The sequence below is a fragment of the Hyaena hyaena genome, unplaced genomic scaffold (assembly GCF_003009895.1).
Source record: "Hyaena hyaena isolate Hyena2069 unplaced genomic scaffold, ASM300989v1 scaffold_412, whole genome shotgun sequence".
NCBI classification, from domain to species: Eukaryota; Metazoa; Chordata; class Mammalia; order Carnivora; family Hyaenidae; genus Hyaena; species Hyaena hyaena.
The window spans coordinates 1074796-1096129 of NW_024081043.1; the positions used below are offsets into that span (position 1 = coordinate 1074796).

The following is a 21334-nucleotide window of genomic DNA, read 5'->3' on the forward strand; positions in this document are numbered from 1 at the left end:
TTTCAAGATGACAGTATTTTTCCCTATTCCCACAGTGGCACTGAATATTAATATAATTTATTTCTTTTTTTAAATTTTATTATATATTTTTTAATGTTTTTATTTATTATTGAGAGACAGAGACAGAGTGTGAGCATGGGAGGGGCAGACAGGGGGGGAGACACAGAATCTGAAACAGGCTCCAGGCTCTGATCTGTCAGCACAGAGCCTGACGCGGGGCTCGAACTCACAAATTGCAAGATCATGACCTGAGCTGAAGTTGGACGCTTAACCGACTGAGCCACCCAGTGCCCCAATAATTTATTTCTGATCAAAGGAATATATGTTTAAAATAATGACTAATAATCAAGTATGACTGATTCTTGATTATTTAGATTGAGTTATTATCCTAATGATAGGAGTGACCTTTTTGTTGAGACAACCATTTTAAGCATAGAAAATTTCATATGATTTCTTTCAAGGTGATAGTATGGGAAAAGATTTTATTTTTTTATTTTTTTGAAGAGAAAGGATAGTTGATTTTTATTGGCAGTTTCCACCCTGTGGTTTTCTTTCTTTGGTGGGGGAGGGCAGGAAAGATTTTAAAAATTAAAAGCATGGAGGTGAAATAAATTCTTTTTTTCTCCCATTTCAGACAATCCATTGAACAACGAAAATTCTAGAACTCACTCTTCTGTGATTGCAACAAGCAAACTATCAGTAAAACCTTCCATCTTTCACAAAGATGCTGCTACATTAGAACCCCCATCTTCTGCTAAAATTACGTTTCAGTGTAAACACACAAGTGCCCTTTCTTCCCATGTTTTGAACAAGGAAGATTTAATTGAAGACCTCCCACAGCCAAACAATATAGAAAAATGTCTAGATCATTCAGTTGCTTCTTTTGCAAATGAAAGCACTTACTCTGTGAAATACCCTGGATCTTTAAGCAGTTCTGTCCATTCAGAAAACTCTCATAAAGAAAGTAGTAAGAAAGATATCCTCCCAGTATCTTCCTGTGAAAGTAGTATTTTTGATTATGAAGAAGATATCCCATCTGTTACAAGACAAGTACCAAGTAGAAAGTATACAAACATTAGAAAAATTGATAAGGATGCCCCTTTTATACATATGAACCGTCATAGTAGTGAAAGTACACTGGGCAAAAATTCTTTGAACTTTTCTGACCTAAGTCATTCAAAAACTAAATTATCTTCTGACGGAAATGAAAAAGGAAACAGCACAGCTCTGAATAGTTTATTCCCTTCATCATTAACTGAAAATTGTGAATTGCTGTCATGCTCAGGAGAGAATAGAACTATGGTACATTCTCTTGATAGCATTGCTGATGAAAGTGGGCTAAATAAACTTAAAATTAGATATGAAGAGTTTCAAGAACATAAAACTGAAAAGCCAAGCCTCAGCCAGCAAGCAGCACATTATATGTTTTTTCCCAGTGTTGTTCTTTCTAACTGTCTCAGTAGACCACAGAAACTCTCTCCTGTCACATACAAACTACAACCAAGCAGTAAACAGTCCCGATTAAAAATGAATAAAAAGAAGCTTATAGGTCATCAAGAGACTTCTACCAAAACTAGTGAGACTGTATCCACAAAAGATAATTGTATACAAAATAATCCTTGTAATAGTAATCCTGAGAAGGATAATGTATTGGCCAGTGACTTAATTAAAGTCACCCGTGGAGCTTTTGAAAGTAAAACACCCACAGACAGTTTTATAGACTGCCACTTTGGAGAAGTGACAACCTTAGAAACTGAGCAGTCCTTTGGATTGTATGGAAATAAATATACACTGAGAGCCAAACGCAAGGTAAATTATGAGACTGAAGATAGTGAGTCAAGTTTTGTAACACACAACTCAAAAATTAGCCTACCTCATCCCATGGAAATTGGTGAAAGTTTAGATGGAACTCTCAAATCTCGAAAACGGAGAAAAATGTCTAAAAAGTTGCCCCCTGTCATCATAAAGTATATTATTATTAACAGATTTAGAGGGAGAAAAAATATGCTTGTGAAACTAGGAAAAATAGACTCTAAAGAAAAACAAGTTATATTGACAGAGGAAAAAATGGAACTATATAAAAAGCTTGCACCTTTGAAGGATTTTTGGCCAAAAGTTCCTGACTCCCCTGCAACCAAATATCCCATTTATCCACTAACACCAAAGAAAAGTCACAGAAGAAAATCAAAACATAAGTCTGCAAAGAAAAAAACTGGTAAGCAACAAAGGACAAATAGTGAAAATATTAAAAGAACTTTGTCTTTCAGGAGAAAACGGTCACACGCTATCCTGTCTCCTCCCTCGCCATCCTACAATGCTGAAACCGAAGACTGTGACTTGAATTATAGTGATGTTATGTCTAAACTAGGTTTTCTTTCTGAAAGAAGCACAAGTCCCATAAATTCTTCTCCCCCTCGCTGCTGGTCTCCCACAGATCCAAGAGCTGAAGAAATGATGGCTGCTGCAGATAAAGAAGCAATGCTTTTTAAGGGTCCTAATGCATGTAATAACAAGACTGTTAGTTCTCGTATGGAAAAAAGTAGTAGAGCAAGAGCGCAGGTTAAAAAATCCAAAACTAAGCTTGTTAATCCCACTGTAGTTACTAAGAAAAGGAACAAACGAAATCAGACAAATAAACTAGGAGATGATGGAAAAAAGAAACCGAGAGCAAAACAGAAACAAAAAACAAATGAGAAAGGTATGTCAAGAAAGCACATAACAATTAAAGATGAAAAAATTAAATCTCAGTCTGGTGCTGAAGTTAAGTTTGTGCTGAAACATCAGAATGTGTCTGAGACCTCAAATAGTTCTGGAGGCGCTCAGCTGCTTTTTAAACAGAAAGAAGTGTCACTAATGAGCTCTGCTATAGATCATCCCCTTTCTGCTCCCCTGCCCACTGGAATTCATGCACAACAGAATATATCTGGCTGCTTTTCTTCTTTCTTAGAAAGCAAGAAGCCTGATTTGCAAACATTCCCCAACTCACGAGATGATTTGCATTCATCAGTTGTTTGTAGTTCTTTGGGACCTGGAATCTCAAAAATTAATGTTCAGAGGTCTCTTAATCAAAGCACTATGTTTACTCTAAAGGAATCAACCTTGATTCAAAAAAATATATTTGATCTTTCCAACCATTTATCTCAGGTAGCACAGAATACACAGATATCTTCGGGTATAATGTCTCCAAAGACGGAAGAGAATGCAAATACACAGAAAAACTATTTGTCATCCATTGGAAAGTTAAATGAATATCGTAATTCTTTAGACTCAAAGCCAGACCAGGCATATGCCCCTAACTTTTTGCATTGCAAAGATAGTCAGCAGCAGATTGTGTGCATGGCAGAACAGTCAAAGCACAGTGAAACTTGTTCTCCAGTAAATGCAGCTTCAGAGGAAAGCCAAATGCCTAATAATTGCTTTGTAACTTCCTTGAGAAGTCCAATCAAACAAATAGCATGGGAGCAAAAACAAAGGGGCTTTATTTTAGATATGTCAAATTTTAAACCTGAAAGGGTAAAACAGAGGTCGTTGTCAGAAGCAATTTCACAAACCAAAGCACTTTCTCAGTGTAAAAGTCGAAATGTGTCAACACCTTCAGCATTTGGTGAAGGCCAATCTGGACTGGCAGTTCTAAAAGAATTGTTACAGAAGAGACAGCAAAAAGCACAAAATGCAAATATTATGCAGGACCCATTATCTAATAAACCTCAACCGAACAAAAGTATTTCTGGTTCCCTTGAACAAAACAAAACAATTAAACGAACACGATCAGTAGCATCTTCAAGAAAACCTCGAACTCCTAGAAGTACAAAACCGAAAGAAAAAATTCCCAAACTTCTTAAAGTAGACTCTCTCAATTTACAGAACTCTGGCCAGGTGGATAACTCTCTGTCAGATGACAGTCCCATCTTTTTTTCAGATCCAGGTTTTGAGAGTTGTTATTCACTTGAAGATAGCTTGTCTCCTGAACATAATTATAATTTTGATATTAATACAATAGGTCAAACTGGATTTTGTAGCTTTTATTCTGGAAGTCAGTTTGTCCCAGCTGATCAGAATTTGCCACAGAAGTTCCTAAGTGATGCAGCTCAAGATCTTTTCCCAGGACAAACTATAGAAAAAAGTGAATTTTTAAGTCATGATAACCAGAAGTGTGATGAAGACAAAAAACATCATGCCTCAGACTCAAACTCATGGATTAGATCTGGTACTCTAAGTCCTGAACTATTTGAGAAATCGTCCATAGATAGCAATGAGAATCATCGCCACACCCAGTGGAAAAGTAGCTTTCATCCTCTAACAACTCGCTCTACTTCAATAATGGATTCTTTCTGTGTCCAGCAGACAGAGGACTGTCTAAATGAAAAATCCAGATTGAATAGGAGTTCAGTAAGCAAAGAAGTGTTTCTTAGCCTCTCACAGCCAGGCACTTCAGACTGGATTCAAGGTCATACCAGAAAAGAGATGCAACAGTCTCTTGACTCAGTCAGTGCTTCTTTTACTACAATACTATCCTCCCCTGATGGTGAGCTTGTGGATGCAGCCTCTGAAGATTTAGAATTGTATGTTTCAAGAAACAATGATATATTGACACCAACACCTGATAGTTCGCCAAGGTCTACCAGCTCTCCCTCACAATCGAAAAATGGCAGTTTCACCCCTCGAACTGCTCACATTCTGAAACCACTTATGTCCCCACCAAGTAGGGAAGAAATTATGGCAACTTTGTTGGATCATGACCTTTCAGAAACTATTTATCAGGAACCATTTTGCAGCAATCCTTCAGATGTACCAGAAAGGCCCAGGTAATTAGAATTATTTTTTCCCTTTGAGTCACTCTGAGTATTATAATGAATATAACATTAGTACCTGACTGTTAATTTTCTGGCTGTAATACTGTATAAGTAAATCATTGTAAAAGCTATTCATAATTATGGACTTTTGAGAAAATTCACAAACTGGCTGGTTGCCCCTTGAGAACTTTAAGGTTGATGAGTATTGTTCTTAGGTGTGTTAACACTGTGTCAGCATTAAGGATAAGAGATGCAGAGGCTCACTGGGATATGATACCAGGTTAAGAAGGATGTCATAATACCTTAAAAGTATACTTATCATTTTAAAAATGGTATTTATTTCTAAAAAGTATAAACTTTTATAATTTTTAAAAGAACTTTATTTTTTAAAAGTGTTGGAAAATGAGCACACATTTGTTTTAAGTACTTTTATGATATATCTCTAAATGAAGATTATTTTAAGTTTGTATTATATATCACTTTCTTGTCCTGTTGCCAACATCTTCAATCATATTGTTACTACTGTTAGTTTGTACAGTTATTAGGGGTGCAAGATGGACGTCAGTTTCCCTTATCCTTCCTTTTCTAAGAGAATCTCTTCAGAGAAGCAGTAGACAGATACACACACACACACTCACACACACACTCTCACACACACACACACACACACACACACACAAGCAAAATGGAAAGGAATCAGTATTGGTTTATTTATAAACCAGTCAAGTAGGTATTCTGTACTACTTGCATCACCAAGGTGGAATATAACTGATAGAGGCTAAGTTGGAGAATATGACTTAATCCACGTGGTTTAAGTGTTGATTTTTGGTCCTGCCCCACTGTGCCTTTGATTCCATTTACCTAACCAGTTGCAAGGAGAGGCAATTTTCAGCCATTCAGCTAGAAGCAGAGGACATTGGCTAGGACTGCAGAGGCCCACTTGGTTTAGTCTAAATGATGGGAAGAGAAAGGAAGAGTCCGCTAAGGCAAGAACCCCCACCATGTATGTACACTAACCTTCAGCAGCACGTGTTCCTGACCCTAATAAAAAAAAAAAAAAAAAAAAAAAAAGGCACTCTGAATGTGAGACTTCTACCCTGCAGATCAGCAATAACTCCTGCCAGGAGTCCATTTAAGAAAGGGTTGAGAAAAAGTGATCAGAAATATAGGGTAGAAGTTTCCTCTGAAGACTTGAAGTAGAAGACAGAAAATTTCCTTCCCACCCTTCCTAATAAATAGTTTTAGTTTTGTTTTGCTTAGTACCCATATGTGGTCTTTTAACATGAATGGGACTGTTTCTCTTATTTCATGGCCAGAATGTATGAATGTCTGTTTCTTACACATTAGCTTCCACTATATGGGGATCCTTGGCTTTATAGGTGGTAAATATGGTATATTTTTAATTGAACTATTTTTTTCTACCTCAGCCTTACAACAACTAATTTTTAGTTCTCTGTTAACTTACCATGTGTCAGTCATTAACTCTGTGTTGCTGTTACTTGTCCAGATTTGAGACTTGTTCTGCAGCTAAAATAAAAAGATGATAGTCATCATTTTTGAAAAAACAAATTTTATTAAGTTTATTTATTTGTTTTGACAAGGAGGGACTCCTCCACACTGTCAGCGTTGAGCCAGAGGTGGGGCTCAAAACTCAAACTGTGAGATCATAACCTGAGCTGAAATCAAAAGTCGAATGTTTAACTGACTGAGGCACCCAGATGCCCCTAAAAAACAGTATTTTCATATGAAAGTCTTCACTATAGTAAATATAGGAGGTATAAAAGCATAAAAATTATACCATTTCTCTACCTAGTGATGACCATTCTTAATGTTTTTATTTTTTTGTTTCTTTAAATGTATAGTTTTTATTTTGTTTTATTTTATGAAATGTAATCTTACTATAGTCATAGTATTACATACAAATTTTTTCACTTAATATTACAAACATTTTCTAAATTTATGAGTTTCTTGAAACATTTTAATGGCTACATAATGATCCTATCATATGTATATATTGGACAGAAACCTTGTTTCTTATTCTGATATGATAGATAATTATGTGATTGTTTTCTCCATAAAGTATTTTTTGTATTCTGGGGGTTTTCCATTTAGCCTTTTTAAGTAGGATTACTGTTACATGTCAATAATGAATCACTAAATTCTCCTCCTAAAACCAATACTACACTATGTGTTAACTACTTGAATTGAAATTTGAGAAAAAAGAAGTAGGATTACTAAAAAATTTGAGGCTCTTAATATATATTATGCATGCAATTATCATGCTACTGACAGTTTTCAAGAGAGCTGAACTTAACCACACCTCACCAATTTGGGTTTTGTTTTGTTTTGTTTTACTTATGATTTCTGTACCCTTAATAGTAGAGTTGGGCGCGGCACATAATATGTACTCATTTTCTTCAGTAGGAATAATTCTGTTTCTAATTTTTCATATAGCTGGGAGGCGGGTGCAGGAAAGGTGCTAGATTTTGGTTACAGAATTAATTAATAAGAGCCAAACTCTTGCCATGTAAAGAAGAAAAGGAACTATGGTAACCCTTCAGCTCCAAATTAGAAAACATGAATGCAGTTCATTGAGTTTTATGTAGAGAATGAGTAGGATGTTTGGAAAATCATGCCCTAGAAGAAGTGATTGAAAAAAACTAAGAACTATCTTCATATCCATGAAAGAGATACCCCTTATAAGGAAGAAAAAGTTGACTTCTTGATAGTACCTGTGGATATATGTTAGAGGAAGAGAGTGGTTTAGCTCACAACTATTGGAAAACTAAGCCAGTCTACTATTTAATAGTGGTTCCCCACCTGCACAAACATTATCAGCATTTATGCTATGCATTCTGTGGACACTGCCAACTCAAAGTTCTGATGTAGTGTTAAACCTGGCCATGTAAAGGGGAGAAGGAATTATGGTAATTTACCTCAATTGTGTGTGATTATTTTAATGTTTGAGGGGATGTGGGGGAGTGTACAAAGATATGTTTGAACTGACTGGTCTTGCTTAACTCTTGTAGATATTAGAAAATGTCTAGAGAGGCTTTAGATAAAATCCAGGGACATAGTCTCTAATCATAAATTCCTCCATTGTTTTTATTCATATGTGGTAACAGTGGAAAGTTATTTACGGTGATTAGAGAAAATGAATATCAGTTTGTGCCATCCCCTTGAAGAAAAGGCTTCATGGGGCACTTAAAAAATACTTTCTTTCCCTGATATTGATGAACTTAATTTAGTCATATACTTGTGAAGAAAAACATATTAAGACTAAAAGAGAGTATACCTGCATAAAATATGTAAGGACAAGGTGTAGAAAGGGAAGACATGGGCATTTTTAAGAATCCAAAAGAGACTTTAAAAAATCTCTAGGATAGGAAGCTAAATATTTTGGTAATTGCTCTTTGAGATGAAACAGTTGTTCTAAAATATGTTGTTTGTAGGGAGATTGGTGGACGGCTTCTCATGGTAGAAACTCGACTTCCAAATGATCTGGCTGAGTTTGAGGGAGACTTTTCCTTGGAAGGACTTCGTCTGTGGAAAACAGCATTCTCAGCAATGACTCAAAATCCAAGACCGGGGTCACCCCTTCGCAATGGCCAAGCAGTGGTCAATAAAGGGTCAAGTAATAGCTATAAAATGGTTGAAGATAAAAAAATTGTGATTATGCCTTGCAAATGTGCCCCAAGTCGACAACTGGTTCAAGCATGGCTTCAAGCCAAAGAAGAATACGAACGTTCCAAGAAACTGTCTAAACCTGAGCCAACTGGAGTTGTAAAATCTGCTGAGAACTTCAGCTCTTCAGTTAATCCAGATGACAGACCTGTAGTGTCTCCAAAAATGAATACAACTCCACATATACTCCCCACTACAGCACATGCCAAGGAAGATGTTGACAATTCTCAGATTGCTTTGCAAGCGCTAACCACAGGATGTAGTCGAACTGTAAGTGAAAGTCAGACACTGCCACCAGTTGCTTCTGCAAATGATCCTGAGAGAGGTGAAGATGATGATGATGATGATGACGATGACTATTATGTTAGTTATAGCTCCCCTGATTCTCCAGTAATTCCACCGTGGCAACAAGCAACATCCCCAGATTCTAAAGCATTAGATGGAGATGAGAGACCTGCATCACCAGTAGAGGAACTACATTCCTTGACTATTGAGAACTTCTTAAAACCAGTAAAAGATGGTATACAGAAAAGCCCCTGCAGTGAGCCTTTGGAGCCTCTAGTGGTCTCCCCAATTAATGTTAGGGCAAGAACCGGAATATGTGAATCACTTTGCCTTCACAGTACACCAATTATACAGAGAAAACTTCTGGAAAGGCTTCCTGAAGCAAGTAGCCTGAGCCCTTTGTCAACAGGTAAGGTTACAAAGAAAAGGAAGACCTCATAATTCTTCAAAGATTAGAAATGAAATGAAAACATGAGACTATATAATGAAAAGCAGAGCTTTTTAAATGAAATTTTAACCCTACTGATGAAAAGTTATTATTATAATTTCTTAAGTTATCAATCATCACATGGAAACAATTTTTATCTTTTTGCTATGAAATCTACTTACATATGCTTCCATCCTTTCTTCTTACCTTCTGGGTGAAATATAGGAGGCCTCTCAGAAGCCTTCCTTTTTCTCAACTTGATTTTTCCCACTGGCTTTAATATATACCCAAGTCTCTCTCACCCTTTAAGATATAAGGAAGACCAAAAACCTGCCTTCACCTTACATCTTTTTCTTCTTTTTCAAAGCCAGATTTCTTGAAAGATTTCTGTAATTTGACAACTCCATTTCTTTTGCCTTCACTTCTCAGCCCACTCAACACTGGATTCTACCCCTATCATTCCACCAGTATGGCTCTTGTAGATTTTCAGTGAGTTTCTTGTAGCTAAAGCCAATGCGTATTTTTTGGTCTTGCTGTCACATGGCCTCTTAAACAGCCATCGTTCTATCAACCACACCTTACTTCTTGGAGCCTCTTCTCTCCTTGGCTTGTCTCCTACTCCTCTGTTTCTGCCTACTTGATTTCCTTTGAAGCTTGATTCTCCATTCTCTCCCTAAATGAGTGAATTCCTGCCCACAGGATTACTGCAGATAACTCACAAATTTAAATTTCCAGTTCAGAACTCTCTTAACCTCGAGAACACTCTGTCTATTTGGGATTTTTACTTGAATGATCAAAGGCACCCCAAGGTCAATATTTTTAAAACTCAGTTCATGATCTACAGCACACACTCCCTACCAATTACCCAGTGTACTCATAAACACAAACATACATGTCTACACATAGAAGCCTATACGGTCCTTTTTGGGTTTTCCCTCAATAAATAGTACCACCATCTCTTTGTCACTGAGTTACACAAGTCAGAAACATGCACAAACAAACAAGTTTGTAACACCTATCTGATTCCCTTACTGCCCATCCTGTGGTTCCTAGTCCATTACCAAATTCTGTCACTTGTTTGTTCCCTAAATTACCCAAATCTCTCTACTGTTGTCTTTCTCTTTGCCATCACAACCTTAGGCCAAGCTGTCATCATCTCTCAGCTGGATGTCTATCCTATCCTTAGTAATTTCCACATTTTTGCTTGATAATCGGGAAATCCTCACTCTGTTCCTAGCTAATTACTATTTTTCCTGATTTTTAGCACAAAAAAGCCTTCCTAATCTCCCTGACTTGTAACAATTCCCAATTATATTTGTAAAAGTTCCCACTTATATTCTCCTTTGTTGTGCTTACCCCAGTTACAATTTTATTTTTCTGTATCCATTTGATGAATATCTGATTTTCATTCTAGACCCTGTGAGGGAAGAAATTGTATCTTTTCTTCCTTTTCAGATGTTCTTGAGAAATAAGTAAAATAAATGAGTTAAATGATTGCCTAGGATTTGAATGAAGTATAAAACTCAGTAATTAAAATAGAAATGTTTTTATTTAAAAGTACAAATTTTTATTTTTTGATGTTTTATTTATTTCTGAAAGAGAGAGAGAGAGACAGCGTGAGCAGGGGAGGGTCAGAGAGAGAGGGAGACACAGAATCTGAAACAGGCTCCAGGCTCTGAGCTAGCTGCCAGCACAGAGCCTGACGCCGGGCTCCAACCCACGAACTGTGAGATCATGACCTGAGCCAAAGTCGGACGCTTAACCCACTGAGCAAACCCAGGTGCCCCAGAAGTACCCAATTTTAAAAGTTATTTTGGTGGGGATCAGAGATTTGAATTAGTTTTATTTTTAAATTATGAAGTTTTAGAGAGGAAGTAATAGGATAATTGTCACAGATGGTACTCAAGAGTTTAGAACAGCAATTTTTCTTTAAAGCAGGCAGTTTTGATGTCTGTGTTAAATATGACATTTCTTTCTACAGAACCAAAAACCCAGAAGTTGAGTCATAAGAAAGAAAGTAATACTGACACTCTTAGAAGAGTACTCTTAACACAAGCAAAGGTAACTATGCTAAACATATTTAATGTTCAGTGGAAGATCCATTCTTATCTTAGATTTCAGTTAGATAATTGATAACTTTGTGTCTCATTTTTAAAAATTTTATTATATTTTTGCATCATTTTATTTACATATCTTTGAGACAACAAGAAATTGCCTAATTTTTTTAGTTTATTTTTTGTTGTTGGGATCTAAAAGATTCTTATATGTAAATACAAATATTACAGAGAAAGTGAATATGATAGCCAAAATGTGGATTATGAGGATACAAATACATTAACTGATTACTGGCAAAATCAGAACAATCCAATGACAGCAGAGCTCAAGTAAGTGATTTTTTGATCCCACCAAAAATATATCCTTTTTCTTGGTTTATTACTTTTTTCTCAGATATAACATTGATTTTTTTTCAGTTCATTTTACTAAGTAGCAAAGGAAAGCAACATTATTTACTACTGAAACTCTGAAAAATCATAAATATCTTTATTCAAATACTAAAAATAAGGTAATACTTAGAAATATATGGTTATGTAAAAAAAAAAAGTAAACATTAGACATGTATCCTTAAAAATAAATGACAGAAATTACTTCCATATTGGCTAAATTTTATTAGTATTAACCATATGAAATATATGTCATTATTTCTATTTTAAGACTATAAATACTTTTTTAAAACTTTCATTTTTAAATAGTATTGAATTGCAAGCTGTTTATATTAAAAAATAAGTGCAAATATGTTGTGAACATAAATCAGCACTTGGGGGAAATGGTTAATGGATTTGGAAATCAGAAAATATTTTTAAAAAATAGCTTCTATTTTTTCTAAACCCTTCAAGATTATTGATGTTTTCATTCATCTTTCGGACACATGTTATGTTAGAGTAAAATACAAACCCAGAATTTCAAATTTTTGATGAACTTTAGCCAGACTAGTTGCAAATATATTGCCTGCTTGTTTGCCATACTTCCAAGAATTGGATCAAGATAAATGTCCGTGTAGTATAAATGTCAACTCTCCAACAAGACTATTAGTTTCACTATTTGGGGTTTGTAAACTCAAAGATCAACATATGGTTTGCTTACAGATTGAATCAGATGTTTCTGCATATATCCAGTTCTGATATCTTGAATTCCTACCATGAAAAGAATGTTAATAAAATACTTCATTTCTTCTTGGGCCTAAAGAGGTGATACTAGTTTATCATGTATTATTTTACCAAACTCATAAAGCAGATTATCTAGGTAGGAATAAGTGATCCAAAAAACAAAAAAAAAGATTGCTCATTTATCTTTTTCTGGCTATGTGTGTGTTTTTTCTTTAATAGAATCAATTTGCAGCAGTAAATACCACAAAGAAAGAAACTTCTCAGATTGATGGACCATCTTTAAACAATACTTATGGTTTCAAAGTCAGCGTACAAAACTTACAGGAGGCAAAAGCTTTACATGAGGTAAAACTACAACAGTAAGGACACAACCACCACTTAACTCTTATGTTTTATATGTTGGAACAAGTATGGAAATTTCTTACTGTGGGAGGAATATATTGAATTCTGTTCCTGTTAATCTTCATTTTCTTTTTATTTATGTATCTATAAAATAGAGAACCTTTTGAAGTAGCCATCAGTTCTTGAGACTGCTTTGTAGTTTCATAATTTTCACAAATCTAATAGCTGAAATTCAGCTTATACAAGCTAAAATTGGAAAAGCTTTTCTAACTATTAGAAAATCTCAGTTATTCTGGGATCGTTCTAGTAGAATGTTATATCCCAAATGAGATATTTACTAGTATTTTCTGTTGGGTTAGTTCAGTGAATTAGTGCTTGCTAATTCATTTGTTACAATTCATTTGGTTCACATCATCTCTGTATAACCCAGTTCCCTTCACAGTACAGACCATATGCCAGAGAGTAGGCAGCTATCTTGTAAAACTGGATATTAGTCACAGGATGGCGTAGAGGATGTATGTGAATGGATCACTGTAAATTTATCTGTAGTAAAGAAAACACAACTCAACACATATCTGACTGGCAGTGAGGTGGAAATTAGAGTATATTTTCATTGTTTATATCTGTGCTGGCCACCACTAGCAATGTGCCTACCTATTGAGAATTTAGGTATATCATCTAGGAAGTGAATTCTACATTTTATTTAAATAATTTAGATTTAAAAACTGATACTTGAGTCCTATATGAGAAAACTTTTAAGTATGTGTGGAACAACCTAGGTATCTAAAACTACTTTATCAACTGTAAATTTTACGATAGCTAAATACAGGTCAAGTATTTCCATGCAAAAATTTAGCATCCACATTGAAATGTGCTATAAATGTAAAATGCATGCTGAGTTTGAAGACTTAACAGGAAGAAAGAATGTAAAATATTCATTACTAATTTTTATATTAATTACGCATGTTGAAAGGATATTTTAGATGTATTAAATGAAAATATTTTAATCTATTTTTACTTTTTTAAATGTAACTACTAAAAAATTTTAAATTATATGTGACTTCCATGATATATATTTTTTGAGTTTTTTTGTTTCTTTATTTCGAGAGAGAATCCACATGAGAGCGAGCAGGGGAGGGGTACAGAGAGAGGGGCAGAAAGAATCCCAAGCAGACACGGGGCTGGATCTCACAAACCGTGAGATCATGTCCTGAGTTAAGAGTCCTATGCTTAACCAACTGAGCCACCCAGGCACCCCCATGATCTTTCCATTGAACAATTGTTACAGGTCTTTGCCCGCTTTAGAACACAGAATTCAGTTTTTAATTTTTTGTGTTTTTGTTCTCAAGTCAGTTCTGTCTTAAACTGTTCTTCAGATTAGATGAGCATAAACTAAGAGAAATATTCAAATATTGTCCTCATATTTACCCTAAATTTGAACTAAGATTTGTGCTTTTTAAGAAATAAATTGGAACCTAGTCTAATTCCCTAATTGTTTGTACATTTTTCCACTCAATAGCATTCATTTAGTTCCTGCGTTATACCTACTTGGCCCTGTCCTATTCCCTGTAGCCAAGATAAACTAAGTAATGAACTCAGGAATACATGTCTTACAAAGGATATACCCAAAATTTAAAAAATAAAACACCATGGTAAAAAAAAAAAATATATATATATATATATATATATTATTAAAACAAATGTAATAGACCTTAGCAAAGACTTGTTACATTTGATTATCCTTTATTTATTTGAAAAACTTAATTTTCTTCTTACGCTCTTACTTTATTTCTATATAACCCCATCTCAGAATCCTGGGCCCTCTTGAAGTTAGAGGACTGGCAGGTTGCTCACAGCTTCTTCCCTAAGAAGGCCTCAAGGTGTACTCCAAACAGCCACCTGGTGGTCAAATAGGGAACGAGCCAAGCAAAATCTACACTGTGTATGCTGTCCTTTTTCTAGTAATTTGTGCCCATAGCATTTTTTCTTCCATGTCCCATTATGCTATACTAACTTCTCTCTCTTCTGCATATAAATACTCAGGGCAGAAGAGAAAGGTTATGTCCTTATCCCCCTTTGTCCCCTACCTCTCTGCCCTCTCTCTTCATTTCATATATTTGCGTAAAAAGAAAGTGCCCTTTAGATCAACAGTGCATGTTATATCAAGGAGTAGAAAGGCGAAGTTTGAATGTGAAGTTTGGCCTACTTAATAAATAAATCACCCTCCACAAATCTTTTGACCTGAAATTGTCTTCTGTCTTCTCCATAGTCTTTCCACATGTTCATCCTTTTCTAATTAAATTTGTTTTGGTTTGAGTTAGAGGTTTTCCAGTTACATTTTTAACTTACTAAGTTAATATGTGCTCTGTGTTATAATACATATATATATAAACCTAGAGAGCATACATTTAAAAGTAGAAGTTCTTTCCCTGAGCTCACCACTTTATTGGTTAGATTTTTTAAATAATTTTTTAAATTTCATTTTTATTTATTTTGAAAGAGCTATAGAGCAAGTGTGGGATGAGCGGTGGGGGACAAAGAGAGAGGGAGAGAGAGAATCCCAAGCAGACTCCAAGCTGTCAGCACAGAGCCCGACACAGGGCTTGAACCCGCAAACCGTGAGATCATGACCTGAGCTGAAGTCAAGAGTCAGACGCTTAACTGACTGAGCCACCCGTCACCCCTATAATACGGCTGTTACAAAACAATCTAACCAGGCCCAGCATGGCTCAGTAGGTTAAGCGTCTGACTCTTGGTCTTGGCTAACGTCATGATCACAGTTTGTGTGTTCAAGCCCCATGTTGGGCTCTGCGCTGACAGCTTGGAGTCTGCTTGGGATTTTCTTTGTCCCTCTCACACTCACACACGTATACACACACACACACACACACACACACACACACACACTCCCTCTCTCTCAAAAATAAACTTAAAGAAACAGCAGTGTATAAGGAAAATGGTAGATTTGTGAATATTTGTTTTATTATTCCTTATGCTTTATATATGTATAATTAGTGTTCTTTATAGTTTAAAAAGTACTTACCTACAAATTAATAAATGCATGCAACATTACATGTATATGGTAAAAAAAAAAAAAAAAAAAAAAACCTCAATTAGGACAAAAAGATTTACAATGAAAGTTAAGCTTCCCTCCCACCTCAGACGAAGCAGTCTCCTTTCCCAAAGGCAATATAAGCAGTTCTGTGTTTTATGTCTCTGCAGAAATTTTCTGTGCATGTGCTTTAACATTTTTTACATACATATACACATACTGCACTATTTCCACTTTTCAATTATGGTGATCTTTCTATACTAGGACATTCAGAACTGACTCATTCCTGAAAATTGTAAAGGTTAAAGAGTGTTCCATTGTATGTAGCCTTTATGGGATGTCACATAATTTTTGTAACCAGTCCTCAACTGATATGAGTCTTTAGTCTTTTATGACTTATAAAAGACTAGAAATATCATAATTTTTAATGCACATTCTCATACATAAATTTTGGCTACATGTATGATTATATCTGAAGGATGTATTCTCAGGAATAGAATTGCTAGATCAAAGGATATGTCTGTTTTTTAATTTGATAGATATTTCTAAATTGTCCTTCAAAGAGGTTTACTAAATTCTACTCCCATCACTAGGGAGAGCCTTGTATTAATTATATTTCTTCAACAACTGGCATGCAAAATAAATACAAAAGACAGATCCTTCATTAAATTTATATAACCTCAATAATTACCAACATTGTAACAGCAGTCTACTGTTTTCTGTTGCCAGGTATTACTGGTACAATGACGGCTATAATTCTAGCTGTTATCATGAATCCAACTTATGTTGTTGTTTTTTTTTACCCAGAGTTTCTATTCATTTTGTCTTGACTTTTAAAAAGAGAACTAAAAATTACAGTTAAATCCTTTTATTTTTTATTAGCATAGGAAAATAAGTGTAAAAAGCCAAATACTACTCTTTTTTGTATTTTTGCCATAGAGAAAATGTGTATAGGCAAAAATCTAGCTATTGTTGTAGTTGATGCCATAATATTCTTAGGATAGTTTTTCAGGAAAAGCTGCAATAAAAAACTTGCCCTGTAAATACAGTAGTAAATTGATGTAGTAGAGAATTAATAGAAGCTTCAAACTAAAATATACCTCTCTCTTTAGTTTAAACTGTACATGGTTAACTGAGTAGAAAGTAAAAAGTAGTAGACTTTGATTCAAATGTATGACCACTTGGACTAGTCATTCTCTTTCTCAAACAGGAATGAAGAAATTGAGAGGCATTTGCATGTATTTTAAAGAAATAGTTTTAACTATGTATTGTCACTGAGAAATTACAGCATAAGCAGTTTTTCTAAAATAAAAACATGAATTATTTAACTTAGAAGTGAAAATCTTTAGTTTTAATCTTTGGAGTATTGTGGCTATGTCCTTCATGGTCTTTTTTTAATTTTCTTTTCAATATTTCCTTGGAGTCATGGTGGAACATTTCTTTCAACATGTGTCAAAAAATAATCTAAAATCCTAATTTTTATTTCCTTTTATAGATACAAAATCTTACCCTAATCAGTGTGGAGTTACATGCTCGAACTAGACGAGACTTAGAACCAGATCCTGAATTTGACCCAATATGTGCTCTGTTTTACTGCATCTCATCTGATACTCCACTACCAGATACAGACAAAACAGAACTCACAGGTGTAATAGTGATTGATAAAGACAAGCCCATCTCCAGCCAAGGTATTGTTCATTTTTATTAATTTTGTACCTGCCCGTCCTAGGATAAACCTTTTAATGGGGCAAATTTCTGTGCTGGAAGTTATTAGTGTCAATTAATGGATTAGTAAGAGACTTTTAAGATGTATTCCAATTTTGTTGATATCTCCTCGTAAATATGCATGTTTTTGGCTTAGATTTCTTCATATAGTATACCATATAAAGGCATTTTATAAAATATCAAGCGTCCTTCTGTAGTTTTGGATAGTAATATGTGAATTCAGTCAGCTGAGAAGGAAGTCTTAGCACAGAACAAAACCATGTAGGAATTTACAGTTTAATTAGTGATATGCTTGATCTGGCTTGTATCAGGTCACAGGCCAATTATTACATTTTTATGAACTCTTTGAACTAGTTGATGTCACATGGTAGTATTGGTAGTCTGAGATCAGCATGGAGAGGAGTCTTTTATGGAAAAAGGCAAGCACTACGAATCGGGACTTTTTTTTTTTTTTTATCTTGAGAGGTAGTTGTAAACATTTACCAGCATACTATTGATCAAAATATTCTGTACTAGGGGCACCTGGGTGGCTCAGTTGGTTAAGTGATGACGTGGGCTCTGGCAATGGTCTCATTTTTCATGAATTTGAGCCCCCCCCCCCACATCGGACTCTGTTGTCAGCACAGAGCCTGATTCAGATCCTCTGTCCCCCCTCTGTCTCTGTGCCCTTCCCCCAATTACATGCACGTGTATATGCTCTCTCTCGAAAATAAACATTTAAAATAATAAATAAAATATTCTCTACTAAACAAAGCTCTTCCTATAGGAAGAGTAAAGAGAAACAAAGTAATAAAATTTCTTTTTGGATGACACATTATTACTTGAGAAATTTGGTGAATGTAGACTTTTCAGGAAAATAACTGAAAAAATGAAATTTGAATTTTCAGTTGCATATTAAACTAGAAAAACTTTAGGAAAGTTTTTAAGGAATAGAGTTAATTATGTATTTACTTTGGGGAATGCTCTTTTCTTTTTTTAATGTTCATTTTAAGAGAGAATCCACATGTGCATATGAGTGGGAAGGGGCAGAGAGAGAAGAGAGGAAGAGAGAGAATACCAAGCAGGCTCCATGCTGTTAGCACAGAACCCAAGTAAGGGGTCTAGCTGATGAACCATGAGATCATGACCTGAGCCAAAGTCAAGAGTTGGACGCTTAACCAGCTGAACCACCCAGGCACCCTTGGGGAATACTCTTTTAAGTATTTCAGTAGCATAATCTCACTCAAAAGTAAGGGTTTATGTAACTTACACAATTATATGTAATAAACATTTTGCTTATTTCTTAGATATCAGGTATCAGACCCCATTACTGATTAGATCTGGAATTACAGGACTAGAAGTTACCTATGCACCTGATGAGAAGGCACTGTTTCAAGAAATTGCAGATATAATAAAGAGGTACTGATTTGTATTTTCTGATTTTTCCAGCTTTTGTTCAGAGAGTCCTTTCTTGCTATTGATTAATAACATGGGCAAAGGCAGGAAAACAGGAGAGAATTTCTTCCTGTGGCCCTTAAAGTAAAAGTACCCTTGGAAAGATTTTGCTCTTACCTCCCATCACCATCCATCATCATTTCCAGCAGATTAGGGATGGCAAAACTATATTCTGTTCTCAAGATTGAAGAAGAAATAGTGGCTTCGCAACTCTGGCTTTCCCAGTTGTATTTTAGTGTGATTTTTCTACAGTAGTGAAATAATGGGGAACTGTACTAAATTTAAATTGCATTATTCATTAAATAGGCTTCTGCCTTGGGAGTCAGCCATATTTCAAATCTTTTTTTTTTTTTTAATGTTTTCTGAGTTCTAAACCAATGTTTTCAAAAAGTGTTGGCATGCAATCTATTGATAAACCCTAGGATTATGTGGTCCATACTCTTTTGTAATACATAGTTCCTTAAAAATCTCTTTTGGTCATTTGATAGTTGGCCTGGATGGTTGATAGTAGAATTTTGTCAAAATATATGAAAAGGGTATTTTATTTTATTTTATTTTTTAAATGTTTTATTTATTTTTAGGAGAGAGAGAGAGACAGCGTGAGCAGGGGAGGGTCAGAGAGAGAGGGAGTCACAGACTGAAACAGGCTCCAGGCTCTGAGCTGGCAGTCAGCACAGAGCCCGACGCGGGGCTCGAACCCACGAACCGTGAGATCATGACCCAAGCGAAAGTCGGACGCTTAACCGACTGAGCCACCCAGGCGCCCCTGAAAAGGGTATTTTAAAACAAAATATTTTAATTTAAAAATAATTAAGTGAATCTTTTGCATTTTCTAAACTCTGTAACTTTTGATAGCTATGGACCCTCCTGTTAAATGCTTCACTTTTCTAGGAACCTCAAATTTCTGCCCATTGCTAGACTTAAGTTTTTAAATACCTAAAGCAGGCTAGAAAATAGCCTTTGTATCTTTATGTGTGGATAAAAGCTCTCCTTGAGCATGCCATTACACACAACCCTTTCGATATTGCTTTCTATAGTTTGCTTTCTGTAGTTGAACTCCTTTCCTGTAGAACTGAGACAGTATTCTGCATGAAAGATCAAGATGATATCCTACAGACTGAATATCTGATTCAGTCCCACCCAGATGTGTTAACATAAACCATTTTGAAATTTAGAAAACCAGAACATGTTTTCAACAAAACAAAATTAAATTAAATGTCAGGACATCAAAAATAATATACTGCTTACCCACCACTCTAGGGAGAAAATAAGAGAAAAGTATTTTTACTATTTATAGCACTGGTGACTGGATAGATTCCCATCCAATTGAGTCTTGCCATTGTCATTCTTACCTTTTATCTTCTCGCAGAGGTTGTCATTAACGTGTCAGATGCTTCAGTGCCCACACTTTTCTGCAAGCAGCTTAGCAAAAAGAACATGCAGAGTTTCAGTCAATACCATTTTGTGTGCCAGCACATGTCCAGTAATGTCCCTGGGCTTTGAATGCTTACGTACACTTCATTAGATATATTCCCAGCAACAGGCTTATCTGCCAACATTGAGAATTTTAGCAGACATTTGCAAATGTAGTAACTTTTCTTCATGTCCATAACATGAATTATACTAGTCATTAAGAAAAATGCAGTAAACAAAATAAAACTAATTTCTGGTTCTTACTCTAGAAGATCATATGGTTATTAAATGCTTAAATAGCAACATTTCTGTTTTGTGATGTCTTTTATAATTATTCTAAACAATCCCCTAAAAGATTATTTCAATCTTTCAGCCCCTTTGTTGAGTACCTACTCAACATAGGCTTTGTTAACAACATAGATTTTGGAGTCAGCCAGCTCTGTAATTTTTTTTTAAAGAATGTGGCTATTTTATATGTTTCTACATCTATATCTTAAACATATATATCTTAACGAATGGAAGATGTTACTTGAAGGACAGGGTTTTTTTTTTTAAGTTTTTATTTTCATTCTAGTTCATGAATATACAGTGTAATATTTCAGGTATACAATATAGTGATTCCATAGTTCCATACATCACCCCTTGCTCATCACAGCAAGTCTATTCTTTCTTTCTTTCTTTCTTTCTTTCTTTCTTTCTTTCTTTCTTTCTTTCTTTCTTTCTTTCTTTCTTTCTTTCTTTCTCTTTCTTTCTTTCTCTCTTTCTTTATTGCAGGTAGCACTTTTATTTATTTATTTTTTTCTTACAAATAGTTTATTGTCAAATTAGTTTCCACATAACACTCAGTGCTCATCCCCACAAGTGTCCTCCTCCATGCCCATCCCCCCCCACATCCATCAGTCCTCAGTTTTTGTCAGCATTCAAGAGTCTCTCATGGTTTGCCTCTCTCCCTTTCCCCCACCATTTCCCCCCTTCTCCCCCTTGTTCCTCCGTCAAGTTCCTCCTAATCCTCCTA

The 21334-nt window shown here is 35.3% G+C and overlaps 1 protein-coding gene across 1 annotated transcript in view; it reads left to right on the top strand.

Moving 5' to 3' along the window:
• The window catches only part of REV3L (REV3 like, DNA directed polymerase zeta catalytic subunit), a 180687-nt gene that overhangs the window by 100926 nt on the left and 58427 nt on the right, over window positions 1–21334 (top strand). Inside the window, exons 13-18 of the mRNA XM_039252205.1 lie at window positions 635–4805; window positions 8246–9171; window positions 11171–11250; window positions 12573–12698; window positions 17243–17435; window positions 18759–18870. Coding sequence (XP_039108136.1) covers window positions 635–4805; window positions 8246–9171; window positions 11171–11250; window positions 12573–12698; window positions 17243–17435; window positions 18759–18870 — 5608 coding nt within the window. The remainder of the gene's footprint in view (window positions 1–634; window positions 4806–8245; window positions 9172–11170; window positions 11251–12572; window positions 12699–17242; window positions 17436–18758; window positions 18871–21334) is intronic.